This window comes from Musa acuminata, chromosome BXJ1-9, assembly GCF_036884655.1.
Source record: "Musa acuminata AAA Group cultivar baxijiao chromosome BXJ1-9, Cavendish_Baxijiao_AAA, whole genome shotgun sequence".
In the NCBI taxonomy this organism is placed as follows: Eukaryota; Viridiplantae; Streptophyta; class Magnoliopsida; order Zingiberales; family Musaceae; genus Musa; species Musa acuminata.
This window is the reverse complement of record NC_088335.1, coordinates 27317088-27335000: the sequence shown is the minus strand read 5'-3', so window position 1 is coordinate 27335000 and position 17913 is coordinate 27317088. Positions and strand designations below refer to the sequence as shown.

Here is a 17913-nt window from a genome sequence, read left to right as displayed (position 1 = left end):
CAAGCTAGCACTTGGAGGTCAGCATATCATGATATGGAAGACCTTCAATCTATAGCATTAGCTTATCTTGGTCGTCCATGAGATTGTGGACTAGAGTGCCTTTATGATTTTTGAAACTCAATACTTCACATGAAAAAGAGTGTGCAACGTGATCATGTAGCAGAACAAGTAGTACATCTTTTAACATCTGGTACATAGGGTGTGTTGGAACACCTATATCAGAGATAATAATTGAAATCAATTTGAGGTTCTTTTTAGCATTAAAGAAGTAGTAAAACTATTCACATATCATTTTATTCATAAGTACTGGTTCTCTATGGCTTTTTCTTTATTTTTATTGGAATTATCATATGAGGGCACACTGTAAAATGGCATGCACCTGATGAATTTGATTGGATGTTCATTGAGAACAGCTACTCGATCAGCCTCCTTGAAGAAATAAAAAAAGATCAAGCTATCATGTCCCAGATTTTTTCTCTTATGTTACTGCAGAAAAATTAGAAGACAAGAGCCAACATTGAGAAAAAAACATGCATGTCTTAGTTCATAATTTGAAAACCAGTCTCATCAGAGTCAGTACAACTGGTGAATTTTTATTATGCCATTTATTGAGAAAAAAACATGCATGTCTTACTTCATGTTTGTACTGCTAATGTGTTGTTTTCACAAATTTGACTTGTAAAATTGACAACAATCATATAATTCTGCAACAATCTTTCCTATAGAATTACAAGTTTGTAATGTGGCAAACACAGTTTTACATCTAGGCCTGAGTTCAATGTTGTTTTCAGAGCTACAGAAGATAATGTTTAAACAGGATCTCGTAGAAATGGATATTGTATTAATGTGGTAACTTAAATTCTGCTTGGATTCTGCTTGTTGAAACTTGAATTCTCAAAGGAGTCATAGTAAATCTAAGTTCGATGTAAAGACTGATTCATCAGTAACAGGATTTATTAGATATTGTTTTTCTCTCAAGAGATGTAATATGATGAAATCCTTTAGGTTTTAAATATCAGAAGTCATCCATTACTTAAGCATGTAACATAGTTGTGGACAAGTAATAAAGTTGAAATGATCCTTTTCGATCAAGTAGTTTCAAAATATATTTTATCTACCATCCTTTCAAATTGGTGCAAGAAGCAGTTTACCAACATCAGGATCTCTAGAAATATTAATAAATGAAATATGTTTGCAATGTCTAGGTAAAGTTTCTCTTCAAAAGTTAGAAATATTAATAAATGAAATATGTTTGCTTGTCACGAACATGAAATTCCATGTTATGAGAGATTGCAGATCACATGACTGAAGTAAACATCTCTCTGTACATTAGTTATTCTGTAATTCTTGATATTCACATTTTCTCTCTTTTAGAAAATATAGAGTATATATATTCCATTTTCTCCTAAAGACAAAAAAAGAAAAAGACCATTCTCTCTCCTCTAAAACATACTTTCATGTTCTACAACTAAAATGAGCAATGACGATCCCATCTCACACTTTATTGATTCAAATTATCTTAGATGAAAAAGATATTGCCTTCTGTAAAGATGCGGCAATTTGCCTAGTTCTCACGTGTCATGTCAGTCACACACAAGAATCGACGCATAGAAAATTTAGCAAACAAATAATACCAAGTTAATATTCTCTCAAACCAATCACGCTCTGCAGCTCTAAGGTTTGTCCACTCTAATAGTTAAATGTTAACCGGTTATTTTTATGAAGAAACAGTACATTGACAATCATAAATTTAAGTTTTAACATCACAAGCTAATCATACTTCGAGAGAGCAATGGTACTTGTTTTCTGCAAATGATAGTACTTTCATAAAAGGTTCTTCAATAATTGGTTTCTATTGGGAAAAACAAGATTGACAGATGCACCAGAATAGTGTATAAACAATGTAAGCACTTTTGGTTGTTGGAATATTTTAGGATCCAAAGTCTCCTTTGATAAATGCCAATTATTGTAGACACGAGTTTAAATTCTCCAAAAGGACAAGCAGACCACTTTTTCTTCAGTCAAATTACGTTTCCTTTTCTTCTTTTCGAGAGTAGTCAAATTGTGTTAAAGTTATGACTGAATTAAAAAGAAAGAGGAGAAATTATGAGGAATCAAAGTTCATGACAGTCTTGTCGCTTGTTGATTCGCATACATCACCATTGCTTGGAAGTAGAGAGCCCTCTTCTGTAGACATCATCGACATCCGACTCGCTTGAGATTCCAGGGATTTGATGCCAGTGGGAGATGCTCCATTGGTCGCCATTAACATGATTCAAATGCCAGTGAATCTGGCACAATGCCATTCTGAAGAAGTCATCGACATCTAAGCTTGTTGCTCTAACCCGATTTAAACGAAGGCTCTTTCGTGCAATTGAAGATGGAAGCCATTAACCTAAGACTGTCTACGGAGGTTGATTCGAGGAAGAGGGGTAGCCAACATAGTAAATCAGGAAGGAGAGACTAATCCGCATCACTTTCATGCTTATTACTGTTAATTATAAGTTGTCTGTAAGTCAATCATACGAGTGATGACACGTATAATCGATTACCCAATCTCTTTTGGATAATATTAATAATAATTTTTTTATTTTATATTATATGATGAATATATTTTGATGTTTCTGAATCTGTACAATGAGAATTGGATCATGATGAGATCATGATAATAAGATCAATTCACCTTTAAACACATATGCTAAATATTTTTGGTTATAAATTACTCGAGAAGGACATTGAGGTAACTAGACAAACCGGTGTACTATATACCCGTCCATATGATGGAAGCAATTGATTTCATAACTACTTATGTAAGGATATTAGGGATATAGTGCAGGTGCTCATTAGAGAATGAGTTCACTAAATGATCTGCTTACCAAATGCTGGAAGATTAATGATACTTCATTGTCAGACAATGATTCCATAGTCCCAATTATTAGGATCGAGACTAAGAGGGAGGGGGTTGAATTAGTATAACGATAAAATCATATCGATTCAGAAATCTCATTCCATGAAAACATATCAGAAAAGAGTTTAACTTGAAACCATACAGAAGCATAGTAAAAGTAAAGTAGTTTGCAATGAAAGTAAAGAGCAAAATAGAAATACAAACTAGATTTTTATAGTAGTTCAATCGTCGTGACCTACATCCACTTCTGATTCCTCTTTCGTTGAGGCTACCGATATCCACTAACGATCTTCCTTCAATGAACGAAGATCAACTACCCTTTTACACCCTTTCTCATTTTCATAGGTTTAGGAGACAACCCTTACAAGCCACTATTTTATAAGTAGTCCCTCACACACCTCCCTTAGGACAAACTCTAAACACTAGGAGGAGGTAACTCAAAGGTTTGATAGAGTTTACTTAGTATTTTCCTCAAGAATTATTGCTCCTTTCTTATTACCCAAGTGGGGTATTTATAGGCCCCAAATGGATTAAAAAATGGAACCAAAATTTTAAATTTCTGGGTCTTCCGGGTTTGGGCGGTACCACTACCTGCACTAGGTGGTACCATCACTTGCAGTCTAACACTGGGTGGTACCACCTCCCAGTCTGGTGGTACCATCGCTTGATAGCCTTGGAGATCAGGTTTTTCAAATTTTCCAACTCACAAGCGGTTCCACCGCTTTGTTCTAGCGGTGCCACCACTTGACATAACTTTTGGGTTACTGAATGGGTCTCCTATTGAGCTCAAATTAGTCCCAATTAAGGCCTAATTGGCCCCTAAATGAGTTAGTATAATTATACCAAAAGCTAACTCAATTAGCCCCTTAAACTACTTTGATCTTAGACAAATGATTATAAAACATGAATCCTTTGTTTGGCATGTCATTAGTTCATCTAATGCTCATCCGATCCTTCGGCGCATCGTCCTCTCCTTTGGCGTATTGCCCAATCGGCATGTTGACTCTCATAACTTCCGATCTCCTTGGTGCAATGTTCGATCCTTTGGCCTGATACCCAAATTCACAACATGAAACCTTCTACTGACAAGTTGATCGATCCTCCGGCCCGACGTCCAATCTTCTGACATGTTCACTCTATCCAATGTCTGATTCCTTCTACTTTAATCAATTTTCCTTTCCTTGATTGAAGTTAGTCCCGTGTCACTCAAAACGTAGATTAAAACATAAACTCATTAATTGATTTCATGTATTTGGTCCTTAGACTTGAGATACCTAGGATGTTGATAAGACCCTAAAGTCGTATCGTAAAAAAGAAGAAGAGAAAGGGGAGAAATGAGGATGATAATGATCGCTTTGAGGGGATCAGCCTCCTTGATCGCTTCGAGGGGATCGGCCCTCCTTAATCGCTTCGAGGGGATGTCGAGGGGATCGACCTCCTAGGGTTTGTCCAAAGATATAATAGTATTTTTTATAGATAACTGAAAAGAAGCAGTTACATCCCTATTTATAGAGTTCCACCCAAAGTCCATCAGGACTTGAACTCTAATAATAAATAAATATTAAATAAACCTCTACTTGACTTTAACTAAACCAAACCGACTCAATAAACAACTGGACTAAACAGACTCAATAAACATTAATCAAAAGCTCAGAAAAAGGGTCCTAACAGTTCCTCCCTCTTCAAATCACCCTTGTCCTCAAGGCTGAGCAGCATCAATCTCGGGGAGCTTCTCTTTCAGCACTTTAGCCATAGACTATCTGTAACGCATCACAACCTGTTGATCAAGTATGGTCTCCACTTTTTGACAGTGTAAGCAATAGGTCGATCTTTCAATGTAATAATCGTTGCAAGAAATTCCTAGCCTTTGTTATCATAAGTTAAAATCTGTCCATCAGCTTCGAATATATCATAGCCTTCAATGTGGTATTAGGCTGCAACTTTCCTGTCCATAAAATTATTAGTGCTATCTGTATCAATCAAAATAGTGACAGGTTGATGCTTTAAAGTTTCTTCGATTTTCATAGTTTGTGGGTTAGTGTAGCCAGCCAATGCATGCACTGTATGTGTGATGGCTTCAATATCTTCATCGGTTTTCATACCTTTATGATTGGAGTCCAACTCTTTTACTTCTGGTTCCTCTCTAATTGGCTCAATCATCAGAAGTTGCCCTTGTTTACATCGGTGCTCCATACTCCATTTTTCATCATAGTACAAACCCCTTGCTGATCTTTCCTTGCTAATTTTTTTCTCATGTAGATGTGCAAATGAGATCGCAGCTATCATAGTGCAGGGTTGACGAGCCTTAACTTCACACCGGATCTCCGAATTAAGCCCTTCAATAAATGTATTCAGAAGCTGTCGTTCCGACCAATCTCTAGCTTGATTTGACAATCTTTCAAACCTACTCTGATATTCCAACACTGTAGAAGTTTGAAAAATTTTGGTGAGCTGGCCATCAACATTCTCATATTCGGATGGGCCAAATCGAACAAGAAGCCCTCTTTTGAACTTCTCCCACGAAGGAACTCTGTAAACAGTTTTATACCAATCGTACCACTGGAGTGCATCTCCATCGAGCTGGATTGAGGCTATTTCCACCTTGGATTCTTCTGGAGTTCTGTGAAAATAGAAAATAATTTCTGCCCTAGAGATCCAACTGGTCAGATCTCCATCTTTCCATCTCGGAAATTCCACCTTCATGTGTAAGTAGTTTGTCACAATCTTGGGGCCTTTTTCCTATATTTTCAGATCTGTGCAACATAGAACTTGAGCTCCCACCTTGTTAAAATTTACTAAGGCTCTCCAGTAGGCTCTTTTTGAAATCATTAAGCGTTTCTTGTAGTCGGTTCTCAATTCTAATTTCCAATGCTTCCATTTGTGCTTTCACTGAGTTATTGGTGGCCATTTCATAAGACTACAAATCTGTAATCTCAACTCTTATTTTTGGTGTTGATCAAGGGCATCAATCACTGTCCTATTTGGTGCTGTTGTTGTGACACAGTCGGTGGCAACACTATGGGAATGAAGGGTTGCTGCGAGGATGCGGGGATGTAGCTGCAGTCGCCGCATGGGAGGCAGCGATGCTTGTTGCGGTCACTGCGTAGAGGGATCGCTGTTGTTGAGCGCTTGGAGGCAGCGATGGTTGTGACTGCTGTGACCCAAGGAAGCAATCGTCGAGCAGCCATGTTGAGGTTGCGGTGATGGCAACCGACAATTGCAACAGCGGAGGCAGAACAAGAGAGAGGTGGCGTTGAAGCGGCTAGGGTTGAGGCTGCAGTGGTGGCAACCGGCGGCTGTGGCAACGATGGAGAGCAAGGGGGCTACAACAACGGTGCAGATCGAGAGGGTTGAGGTGAAGGCTGTGGTGGCTGGCAGCAGCAGTCGTTGCTGGCCGGAGCACAGCATCGGCGGTGGAGAAGGAGGCAGCGAGGGTCATGGCAGGCTGGGCGGCGAGCGGCGTCGTCACTGGTTGGGCAGCAGTGGCAACGGTGGTGGCAACCGATGTTCGTAGCAGCAAGGGGATCCGCGACTGTGGCAGTAAGGGGACCCGCGACTACGACGGTGGTAACTGCCCTATTTCGGTCACCACGGATGCAGAGCAAGGGGGAGCAGCAGCTGGCAAGCGAGCAGGAGCAGCGGCTGGGAGGCGAGCGGCGGTCGTCGCACGGGGAAGCAGCGGCTAGAAGGCGATGGCGCTCGACGCGACGGCGGCGGTTGGAAACAAGGGCAGCAGATGTGAGTTGCTTGTGATTGCCCTGTTTCGGTTACAAAAGATGCAAAGCAAGGGGGATCGGCTGCTAGGGAGGGGTGGCGTTGAAGTGGCTGAGAAATAGTGGCGGCGGTAGAGGCAACCGACGCCTGCAGCAGCAGAGGGACCGGTGACCTGCTTTGTTTCTATCGCACCACAGAAACAGCAATGCCGACAGATCGCACGGCCGAAGCTGCAACCAAGGGAAGGCAACGATGGTGGTGCAGCTAGGGCAGCATCGCCGATGGCAGAAGCGGCGATGGGTGGTCCGCTGGCTGGGAAACAGCGGCCGCGGCCCTTCTTGCTCGAGCGAGATGCGGGCAGCGAGGAGGCAAGGTGAGAAGGTTGCTGGCCGGGGCACAATGGCAGCGGTGGGCGCTGGCTGGGGAGCAACGGCGGCGGTGGTCGCCGACCAGGAAGCAGCGCCGGCAGTGGAGGAGAAGGAAAGCAGGGGTGGTCGGCGCCGGGAAGCAAATGTTCCTTTTGTTGAATCTCAGATTTTGATGATGAAGTCAATTGTCATTTGTTGTCTAACCTATATGTTGAGATAAGTGTGCAGGATTAACTACGATGAAAGTAAGACATGCAGCAGGAGTTGCGCCGGAGTCATGACAATGATCACGTTGGGAGTTCGAGAGCTCGACGGAAGTTCGTACTGTCGTCGGAGGTTCTGCAGGAACAAATCCGAGAAGTCCATAAGCTTGCCAACGAAGCTCGTCGGAACTCGCCAAGTGTATTGTCGCAAGTCCAGGAGTTTGCCAGAAGTCCGCAGGAGAATCACCGAGGGTTCATCGGATGATCGACGGAAGTTCACTGGAAACTCGCCGGAAGAAGCGATTGACGCACCGGAGCAAGCTGCAGAAATTGTCTTAGGATTTATCATAGTTAGCATAATGATTAAGTTGGAAATGGGAGGTGATCCCATTAGCTTAATCTTGGGGCAATTGGGCCCCTGAAAAACCCAATTTGGGCCGAATGTATCTACCCATTCGGACCCTGATTGCTGTGGGAGGTGCAACCGCCCAAGCCAAGAGGTGCAACCGCCTGGGCTAAGTCTCCCAGGGAGACTGGGTGGTGCAACCGCCCCAGCCACGAGGTGCAACCGCTTGGGCTCAGTCTCCAAGCGAGACTGGGCGGTGCAACCTCTCCTGACAAGAGGTAGCACCGCTTGAGCTCGGTCTTCGAGCTCTAGCAGGCGGTGCAACCGCCCCAGTCAGGAGGTGCAACCGCCTGAGCTCGGTCTTCGAGCTCTGGCAGAGAGGTGCAACCGCCCCTGACAGAGGTGGCACCGCCCAGAGGCTCAGTCTTCGAGCTCTGCTAGGCGGTGCAACCGCCCCAGTCAGGAGGTGCAACCGCTTGATCCCGGAATTCTGGGAATTGACAGTTTTGAGCTCCAAATTTGAACTGGGTTGGGGCCTATAAATACCCCACCCATTCAGCACTGAAAGGTAGCAACTTACACTCGAAATCTTGATATCTTTCTGTGATTCTTAGAGCTCAAAATTGTTGTAAAGGCCAAAAGTTCTCCTCCCTCTGTTCTTCAAAGTTTTGAGTTGTAAAGAGAGGAGAGAAAATTTCTGTAAGGGTTGTCTCCTAAGCCCGTCAAAAGGAGTGAAACTGTAAAAGGGTGGTTGGCCTTCGCCTATTGAAGGAAGGCCTCTAGTTGACGTCAGTGACCTCGTCGATGAAGGAAGCCAAAAGTGGAGTAGGTCAAGATTGACCGAACCACTCTAAATCTCGGTTTGCATTTACTTTGAGCATTTTTATCTTTACTGCAAACCTCCTAAATAGCTACTGCCTTCTACGCTTTTACGAACGAGTTTCTAAGTTCAGAGCTTTCCGAATCTGCGTCTAAACGTAAATCGACTTTTTCGTACGATCATTACATTTCAGTTTACGTTTACGTTTTGATTTCAATCATAACTGCAAACTGCCTTCTGCGCATTTATAAAACATATCTCGAAGTTCAATATATTCAAAATTGACATTTAGACGTAAACCGGTTTTATCGTACGAACGTCGCATTTCAGTTTGCGCTTGCATTCTAATTTTCATCATAAACTGCAAACTGCCTTTGTAAATTTACTTTAACGCCATCTCGCTTAATCTTAAGTTAAAGTAATCTTAGAATCAGCTTTTACGTCGAAATCATTTTTTATCAAACGAACGTAGCTTTTGATTTTAATCACTGAAAAATTTTCGCTGCACTAATTCACCCCCTCTTAGTGCTCTTGATCCTAACAATTGGTATCAGAGCAGGGTTAACTCTCAAATGGATTAAAACCCAAGAGAGATGGCTTACGCCGGAAACCAAGAGGGCCATTCTATTACACGTCCACCCATGTTCAATGGGACGGACTACACCTATTGGATGACCCGAATGAGGATCTTTCTTATTTCGATGGATTTTGAACTTTGGAATCTTGTCGAAAACGATTTTTCGATGTCTTCTCTTCCAATGATCGATTGGAATGATTTGGAGAAGAAGGCTTTCGCTCTTAATGCAAAGGCTATGAATGCCTTATTTTGTGCACTTGATAAAAACGAGTTTAATCGTGTTTCGATTTGTGAAACCGCATTTGATATTTGGCACATACTCGAAGTGACTCATGAAGGCACAAGTAGAGTGAAAGAGTCAAAAATCAATCTTTTGTTACACTCTTTTGAACTTTTCTGGATGAAACCGAGTGAGACTATTGGCGACATGTTTACCCGTTTCACGGATGTCGTCAACGGTCTAAAAGGACTCAGAAAAAGTTTTTCGGATTTTGAGCTCGTAAATAAGATTCTAAGATCCCTTTTTAAAAGTTGGGATCCTAAAGTCACTGCTATTCAAGAGGCGAAAGATCTAAACAACTTCCCTCTTGAAGAACTAATCGGGTCATTAATGACCTATGAGATGACTTGTAAAGCTCATGAAGAGCAAGAAGACATCCTTCCAAAGAACAGGAAGGATATGACACTTAAAACTTCAGAAGACCACTTGAGAGAAAACTCAAATGATGAGGACTGTGACGATGACTTGACACTTCTAACAAGAAAATTTAAAAAGTTCATTAAAAGAAACAAGTTTAAGAATGACACAAAAAACAAACTTGAACCCAAGAAGGACCAAGTTATTTGCTATGAGTGCAAAAAGCCAGGACACTACAAGAGTGATTGTCCCCAATTCAAAAAGAGAACATCAAAGAAGAAGGTGCTCAAAACAACATGGGATGATTCGAGCGCGTCCGAAGAAGAGGAGTCCAACACCGAGCAAGTTGCTTATTACGCCTTAATGGCCATCGGAGAGGAGGTAACGAATTTAATAGATGCAGATTTATCTTTCGATGAATTATTAAATGCCTTCCATAACTTATTTGATGAATGCAAGATTATCAATAGAAAATACAAATTGCTAAAAAAAGGAGCATGATAGTCTTACTTGTGATTTTGATAAGTTAAAAACTAAATATCATGATAGTTTAAATTCATGCATCAAATGCCATGACCTAAAAACTCTCCAAAAAGAAAACCTGCTACTTAAGGACACCTTGAAGAAATTCGAGGTTGGTAGCAAGTCATTGAACATGATCCTTGCAAACAAGGGTCACGTTCCCAAAAGAAGTGGAATTGGATTTGTGAGAAGTTCTCACCAAAATCCAACCACCTTCATAAAAGGCACCATTTTACATGTTCGACACCAAAACAAATGCAACTTTTGTTGCAAATTTGGACACAAGACGCATTATTGTCCATTCAAGAAAATTAGTCCAAACAAATTGATTTGGGTTCCTAAAGGAACCATGATAAATTCTATGCAACATGATAGACAATATAGATCTATTTGTGAGGCACCCAAAAGAAAATGGGTACCTAAAAATCATCATTTCTTATAGAAAACTAAATCATCACAAGCTAGGAGCATGAGATGGTACCTTGACAGTGGATGCTCAAGGCATATGACCGGAGATCCATCTTAATTCTCTAAGCTCACTAGCATAGACGAAGGCTATGTCACCTTCGGAGACAACAACAAGGGTAAAATCACTAGCAAAGGAACCATAGGTAACAAATCCAACTTCTTTATTGAAGATGTTTTGTTAGTTGATGGTTTAAAACATAACCTCTTGAGCATTAGTCAATTATGTGATAAAGGATATATTGTCAGATTTGAATCTAATGCTTGCATCATTGAAAAACCACACAAAAACATATCTATGATTGCATTGAAACAAAATAACGTATACACTATTGACATCAATGATTTGTGTAATGAAATGTGTTTTTCTATTTTGAATGAGGATGCTTGGATATGGCATAAAAGATTAGGTCATGCTAGCATGAAACTAATCACTCAAATATCATCTAAAGAACTTGTAAGAGGAATTCCTCATATTAAGTTCATCAAAGATAATGTATGTGATGCTTGCTAATTAGGTAAACAAATTAAGGGTAGTTTCAAATCTAAGAATTAAGTAAGCACCTCTAGGCCCTTACAATTGATCCATATGGACTTGTTCGGGCCAATCTCCACATCAAGCCTAGGAGGTAGCAAATATGCCTTCGTCATTGTGGATGACTATAGCAGATACACATGGACTTACTTCTTAAAACAGAAAAGTGAATACCTTAGATATTTTACCAAGTTTTGTAAACTTGTTCAGAATGAGAAAGGTTCTATGATTTCGTCAATTAGAAGTGATCATGGTGGTGAATTTCAAAACCATGATTTCTAGGAATTTTGTGAACTCAATGGATACAACCATAATTTTTCTACTCCTGGAAATCCTCAACAAAATGGAGTAGTAGAAAGAAAAAATCGAAATTTACAAGAAATGGCAAGAACCATGTTGAATGAACACAACCTACCCAAATATTTTTGGGCCGAAGCCATAAATACCGCATGCTATATTTTGAATAGAGTTCTAGTAAGACCCCTACTAACCAAAACTCCCTATGAGTTATGGAACAACAAGAAACCCAATGTTTCATATTTTAAAGTCTTTGGGTGTAAATGTTTTATCTTGAATGAAAAGGATAACCTAGGAAAATTTAATGCTAAATCCGATGAAGGAATCTTTCTTGGTTATTCTTCGGTTTCTAAAGCCTTTCGTATCTTCAATAAAAGAACCTTAATTATTGAAGAATCCATTCATGTTGTTTTCAATGAGATTTCCGAAATCAGGAAAAATGATTTTGATGATGATGTTAATTTTGATTCCTTGAATTTAAATGAAACCCCTTCTCCAACTAGCAACTTGGATGCATCCACTTCCGAAACATCCTTACCAAAGGATTGGAAGTATGTAGATGCTTATCCCAAGGAGCTAATTTTAGGAGACACGTCAAAGGGGGTTCAAACACGATCTTCTCTTAAAATTTTTGTGCGAACGCCGCCTTTCTCTCCCAAATTGAACCCAAATGTGTTGACAAAGCCATGAAAGATGATTCATGGATTATCGCAATGCAAGATGAACCGAATCAATTTGAGAGAAATGAGGTGTGGAAGCTTGTTCTTAGGCCAAATGACCATTTAGTTATTGGTATGGGTCTTCAGAAACAAGCAAGATGAAAATGGTATCGTGGTTAGAAACAAGGCTAGATTAGTGGCTAAAGGTTTCAACCAAGAAGAAGGTATCGATTACGAAGAAACTTTCACTCCTGTGGCTCGATTGGAAGCCATAAGGATGCTCCTTGCCTACACTAGTAGTAATAATTTTAAGCTGTTTCAAATGGATGTTAAAAGCGCTTTTCTAAATGGCTTTATCTCCGAAGAAGTTTATGTTGAACAACCTCCTGGATTTAAAAATAATAGCCTCCCTAATCATGTGTTTAGATTAACTAAAGCTCTCTATGGTTTAAAACAAGCCCTAAGGGCTTGGTATGAGAGACTTAGTTCTTTTCTTATCGAAAATAATTTCACAAAAGGCAAGGTTGATACTACATTGTTCATCAATAATTTTGAAAATAATTTTCTCATTGTTCAAATTTATGTTGATGATATTATCTTTGGCTCTACGAATGAATCTCTTTGTGAATCTTTTGCTAAAACTATGAGTCTTGAATTCGAAATGAGCTTAATGGGAGAATTAACATTCTTCTTAGGCTTGCAAATCAAACAACTAAGCAATGACATCTTTATTAGTCAAACTAAATATGCTATGAATTTATTAAAAATGTTTAATATGAACAACTCAAAGGCTATTAACACTCCTATGAGCACCTCTACTAAGTTAGAAATTGATGAAAGTGGAGAAAACTTCGATCAAAAAACTTATAGGGGTATGATAGGAAGTTTACTTTACCTCACTACAACCAGACCAGACATCATGTTCAGTGTAGGACTTTGTGCTAGATTTCAATCAAACCCTAAGATATCTCATCTCAAAGCAGTTAAAAGAATACTTAGATATCTTAATAGTACCACAAATATAGGATTATGGTACCCAAAATCAAAGAATTTTGAGTTAATTGCTTATGCTGATGCAGACTTTGCTGGCTGTAAACTAGATAGAAAAAGCACATCAGGATCATGTCAATTTTTAGGACATGCCATTATTTCCTGGTCATCTAAGAAACAAAACTCGGTTGCACTATCAACAACTGAAGCTGAATATATTGCAGCAAGTGCATGATGTGCACAAGTTGTATGGATGAAAAATACCTTAGAAGATTACAAAGTTAATCTTAAGAATATTTCCATCAAATGTGATAACACAAGTGCAATATGCTTGACTAAGAATCCTATACAACACTCAAGAACAAAACACATTGATATTAGACATCACTTTATACGAGATCATGTTACTAATCATGACGTAACCATAGAGTTCATTGATACTAAGCATCAACTAGCTGACATTTTTACAAAACCTCTAAGTGAAGAACAATTTGATTTCATAAGAAGAGGATTAGGAATGTTGATGTGTCCAAATAGATAAACTAGTCAAAATTATTTTTCGGACTTTATTGAATGATCAAATCTCTTGATTGCCATGTGCTGAAATGTTTTGATTTTTGAAAAACTGTAGCATAATCTTTCCGAATGCATGAAAGAATTCATCTCATTTTCGGATTCGCTTAACAGTTGGAATGATAAAAATCAAATACACTCTTTTGAAAAATATTTTTTCCGAAATGGATTTGATAAAATGACTTACCTCCTTTATGCACAAAGGATTATAACATAAAAGGAGAAGAAGTATTCAAAGCATTATACGTATCATGCCTTCCTTTATATGCTTGATAACTTGCTTATATTGTTCTCCTGGTATCACATCTACCATGCTTTTTGTTGATGATAAAGGGGGAGAAATATATGAATTGATGCTATAAACACTAATGCTATGATTATGCCATGCCTGCATCATCAAGGGAAATATGAACAAATGCCATATATAGAAATGCAACACTTTCTAAAATATTTGAAATGTGTACATCATGTAATGATATCAAAACCTTACTTCACAGCTTTACATGTTGATATCTTACAATATGATAAATTGTTACAATTACCATCATTCAAAATTGTTATGTAAGAATGAATGTCAAGTATTGACATCATCTTCAGAGATGTCACTTGAATTCTTAGGTCTTGAATTCAAGAATGACTTATCTCAAGTATGACATGTAGACAGGGGGTGTTAAGGTTAACTCCATTATCAATTGATTGTCATCATAAAAAAGGGGGAGATTGTTGAATCTCGGATTTTGATGATGAAGTCAATTGTCATTTGTTGTCTAACCTATATGTTGAGATAAGTGTGCAGGATTAACTACGATGAAAGTAAGACATGCAGCAGGAGTTGCGCCGGAGTCATGACAATAATCACGTTGGGAGTTCGAGAGCTCGACGGAAGTTCGGACTGTCGTCGGAGGTTCTGCGGGAACAAATCCGAGAAGTCCATAAGCTTGCCAAAGAAGCTCGTCAGAACTCGCCAAGTGTATCGTCGCAAGTCCAGGAGTTTGCCGGAAGTCCGCAGGAGAATCACCGAGGGTTCATCGGATGATCGACGGAAGTTCGTCGGAAACTCGCCGGAAGAAGCGATTGACGCAACGAAGCAAGCTGCAGAAATTGTCTTAGGATTTATCGTAGTTAGCACAATGATTAAGTTGAAAATGGGAGGTGATCCCATTAGCTTAATCTTGGGGCAATTGGGCCCCTGAAAAACCCAATTTGGGCCGAATGGATCTACCCATTCGGACCCTGATTGCTGTGGGAGGTGCAACCGCCCAAGCCAGGAGGTGCAACCGCCTGGGCTAAGTCTCCTAGGGAGACTGTGTTGAATCTCAGATTTTGATGATGAAATCAATTGTCAATTGTTTGTCTAATCTGTGTGTTGAGATAAGTGTGCAGGATTAACTACGATGAAAGTAAGACATGCAGCAGGAGTTGCGCCGGAGTCATGAAAATGATCACGTTGGGAGTTCAAGAGCTCGACGGAAGTTCGGACAGTTGTCGGAGGTTCTGCGGGAACAAATCCGAGAAGTCCAGAAGCTTGCCAAAGGAGCTCGTCGGAACTTGCCAAGTGGATCGTCGCAAGTCTAGGAGTTTGCCGGAAGTCCGCAGGAGGATCACCGAGGGTTCGTCGGATGATCGACGGAAGTTCGCCGGAAACTCGCCGGAAGAAGCGATTGACGCACCAGAGCAAGCTGCAGAATATGTCTTAGGAAATAATCATAGTTAGCACATTGATTAAGTTAGAAATGGGAGGTGATCCCATTAGCTTAATCTTGGGGCAATTGGGCCCCTGAAAGAATCAAATTGGTCCGAATGGATTAACCCATTCGGACCCTGATTGCTGTGGGAGGTGCAACCGCCCAAGCCAGGAGGTAGCACCGCCCAGGCTATGTCTCCCAGCGAGACTGGGCGGTGCAACCGCCCCAGCCAAGAGGTGGCACCGCCCCGGGCTCAGTCTCCAAGCGAGACTGGGCGGTGCAACCTCTTCTGTCAAGAGGTAGCACCGCCAGAGCTCAAGTTTCGAGCTCTGCCAGGCGGTGCAACCTCCCCAGTCAGAGGGTGCAACCGCCTGAGCTCGGTCTTCGAGCTCTGGCAGAGAGGTGCAACTGCCCCTGACAGAGGTGGCACCGCCCAGAGGCTCAGTCTTCGAGCTCTGCCAAGCGGTGCAACCGCCCTAGTCAGGAGGTGCAACCGCCTGATCCCGGAATTCCTGGAATTGACAGATTTGAGCTCCAAATTTGAACTGGGTTGGGGCCTATAAATACCCCACCCATTCAGCACTGAAAGCACAGAACACACACTCGAAATCTTGCTGTCTTTCTGTGGTTCTTAGAGCTTAAAACTACTAGTTCTCCTCTTTCTGTTCTTCAAAGTTTGAGTTGTAAAGAGAGGAGAGAAAACTTCTGTAAGGGTTGTCTCCTAAGCCCATCAAAAGGAGTGAATCTGTAAGAAGGTGATTGGCCTTCGCCTATTGAAGGAAGGCCTCTAGTTGACGTCGGTGACCTCGTCGGTGGAGGAAGCCAAAAGTGGAGTAGGTCAAGATTGACCGAACCACTCTAAATCTCGGTTTGCATTTCCTTTGAGCATTTTACCTTCACTGCAAACTTCTCAATAGCTACTGCCCTCTGCGATTTTACGAACAAGTTTCAACGTTTAGACGTAAATCTGCGTTTAGACGTAAATATGCGTTTAGACGTAAATCTGCTTTTTCGCATGGTCATCATATTGCAGATTGCATTTACATTTTGATCTTTACCAATACTGCACACTGCCTTTATACTCCTGCTTAAACTGCATCTTATCTAATCAAGTGATTTACGAATCAGCATTTAGACGTAAATCAGTTTCTTCGTACGAAAGTCGGATTTCAGTTTGCGCCGATATTCTGGTTTTCATCATAGCTACAAACTGCCTGCTTAGTTTGACTTTAACCTTGATTAGTATCAACTTTCATACAGAAGTTGTTTTTATCGTTTGAACGCAGCTTTCGATTTTAATCGCAGAAAGTTTTCCGTTGCACTAATTCACCCTCCCCCCTCTTAGTGCTCTCGATCCTAACAGACTAGGCGGTGCAACCGCCCCAGCCAGGAGGTGCAACCGCCTGGGCTCAGTCTCCAAGCGAGACTAGGCGGTGCAACCTCTCCTGACAGGAGGTAGCACCGCCTGAGCTCGGTCTTCGAGCTCTGGCAGGCGGTGCAACCGCCCTAGTCAGGAGGTGCAACCACCTGAGCTCGGTCTTCGAGCTCTGGCAGAGAGGTGCAACCGTCCCTGACAGAGGTGGCACCGCCCAGAGGCTCAATCTTCGAGCTCTGCCAGGCGGTGCAACCGCCCCAGTTAGGAGGTGCAACCACCTGATCCCGGAATTTCGGGAATTGACAGTTTTGAGCTCCAAATTTGAACTGGGTTGGGGCCTATAAATACCCCACCCATTCAGCACTAAAAGGTAGCAACTTACACTCGAAATCTTGATATCTTTCTGTGATTCTTAGAGCTCAAAATTGTTGTAAAGGCCAAAAGTTCTCCTCCCTTTGTTCTTCAAAGTTTTGAGTTGTAAAGAGAGGAGAGAAAATTTCTATAAGGGTTGTCTCCTAAGCCCGTCAAAAGGAGTGAAACTGTAAAAGGGTGGTTGGCCTTCGCCTATTGAAGGAAGGCCTCTAGTTGACGTCGGTGACCTCGTCGGTGGAGGAAGCCAAAAGTGGAGTAGGTCAAGATTGACCGAACCACTCTAAATCTCAGTTTGCATTTAATTTGAGCATTTTTATCTTTACTGCAAACCTCCTAAATAGCTACTGCCTTCTGCGCTTTTACAAACGAGTTTCTAAGTTCAGAGCTTTCCGAATCTGCGTCTAAACGTAAATCGGCTTTTTCGTATGATCATTACATTTCAGTTTACGTTTACGTTTTGATTTCAATCATAACTGCAAACTGCCTTCTGCGCATTTATAAAACATATCTCGAAGTTCAATATCTTCAAAATTGACATTTAGACGTAAACCGGTTTTATCGTACGAACGTCGCATTTCAGTTTGCGCTTGCATTCTAATTTTCATCATAAACTGCAAACTGCCTTTGTAGATTTATTTTAATGTCATCTCTCTTAATCTTAAGTTAAAGTAATCTTAGAATCAACTTTTACGTCGAAATCGTTTTTTATCAAACGAACGTAGCTTTCGGTTTTAATCGCTAAAAAATTTCCGCTGCACTAATTCACCCCCCCCCCTCTTAGTGCTCTTAAGCCTAACACCTTTTGGTTGAGAAGGAACAGCGTGCATGGCTGCCGGCTTCACCCTCACAAATTCTTTTTTTTTTTTT

At 40.9% G+C, this 17913-nt stretch overlaps 1 protein-coding gene across 1 annotated transcript in view; it reads left to right on the top strand.

Annotated features, from left to right (window-relative positions):
- Positions 1–227, top strand: part of LOC103974953 (LOB domain-containing protein CRL1-like) — a 1032-nt gene extending 805 nt beyond the window's left edge. The window contains exon 2 of the mRNA XM_009389858.3: positions 1–227. This exon is cut by the window's left edge and continues 339 nt beyond it. Within this exon, the coding sequence (XP_009388133.2) occupies positions 1–81 (81 nt within the window). The 3' untranslated portion in view covers positions 82–227.
- Positions 228–17913: the final 17686 nt, after the last annotated feature.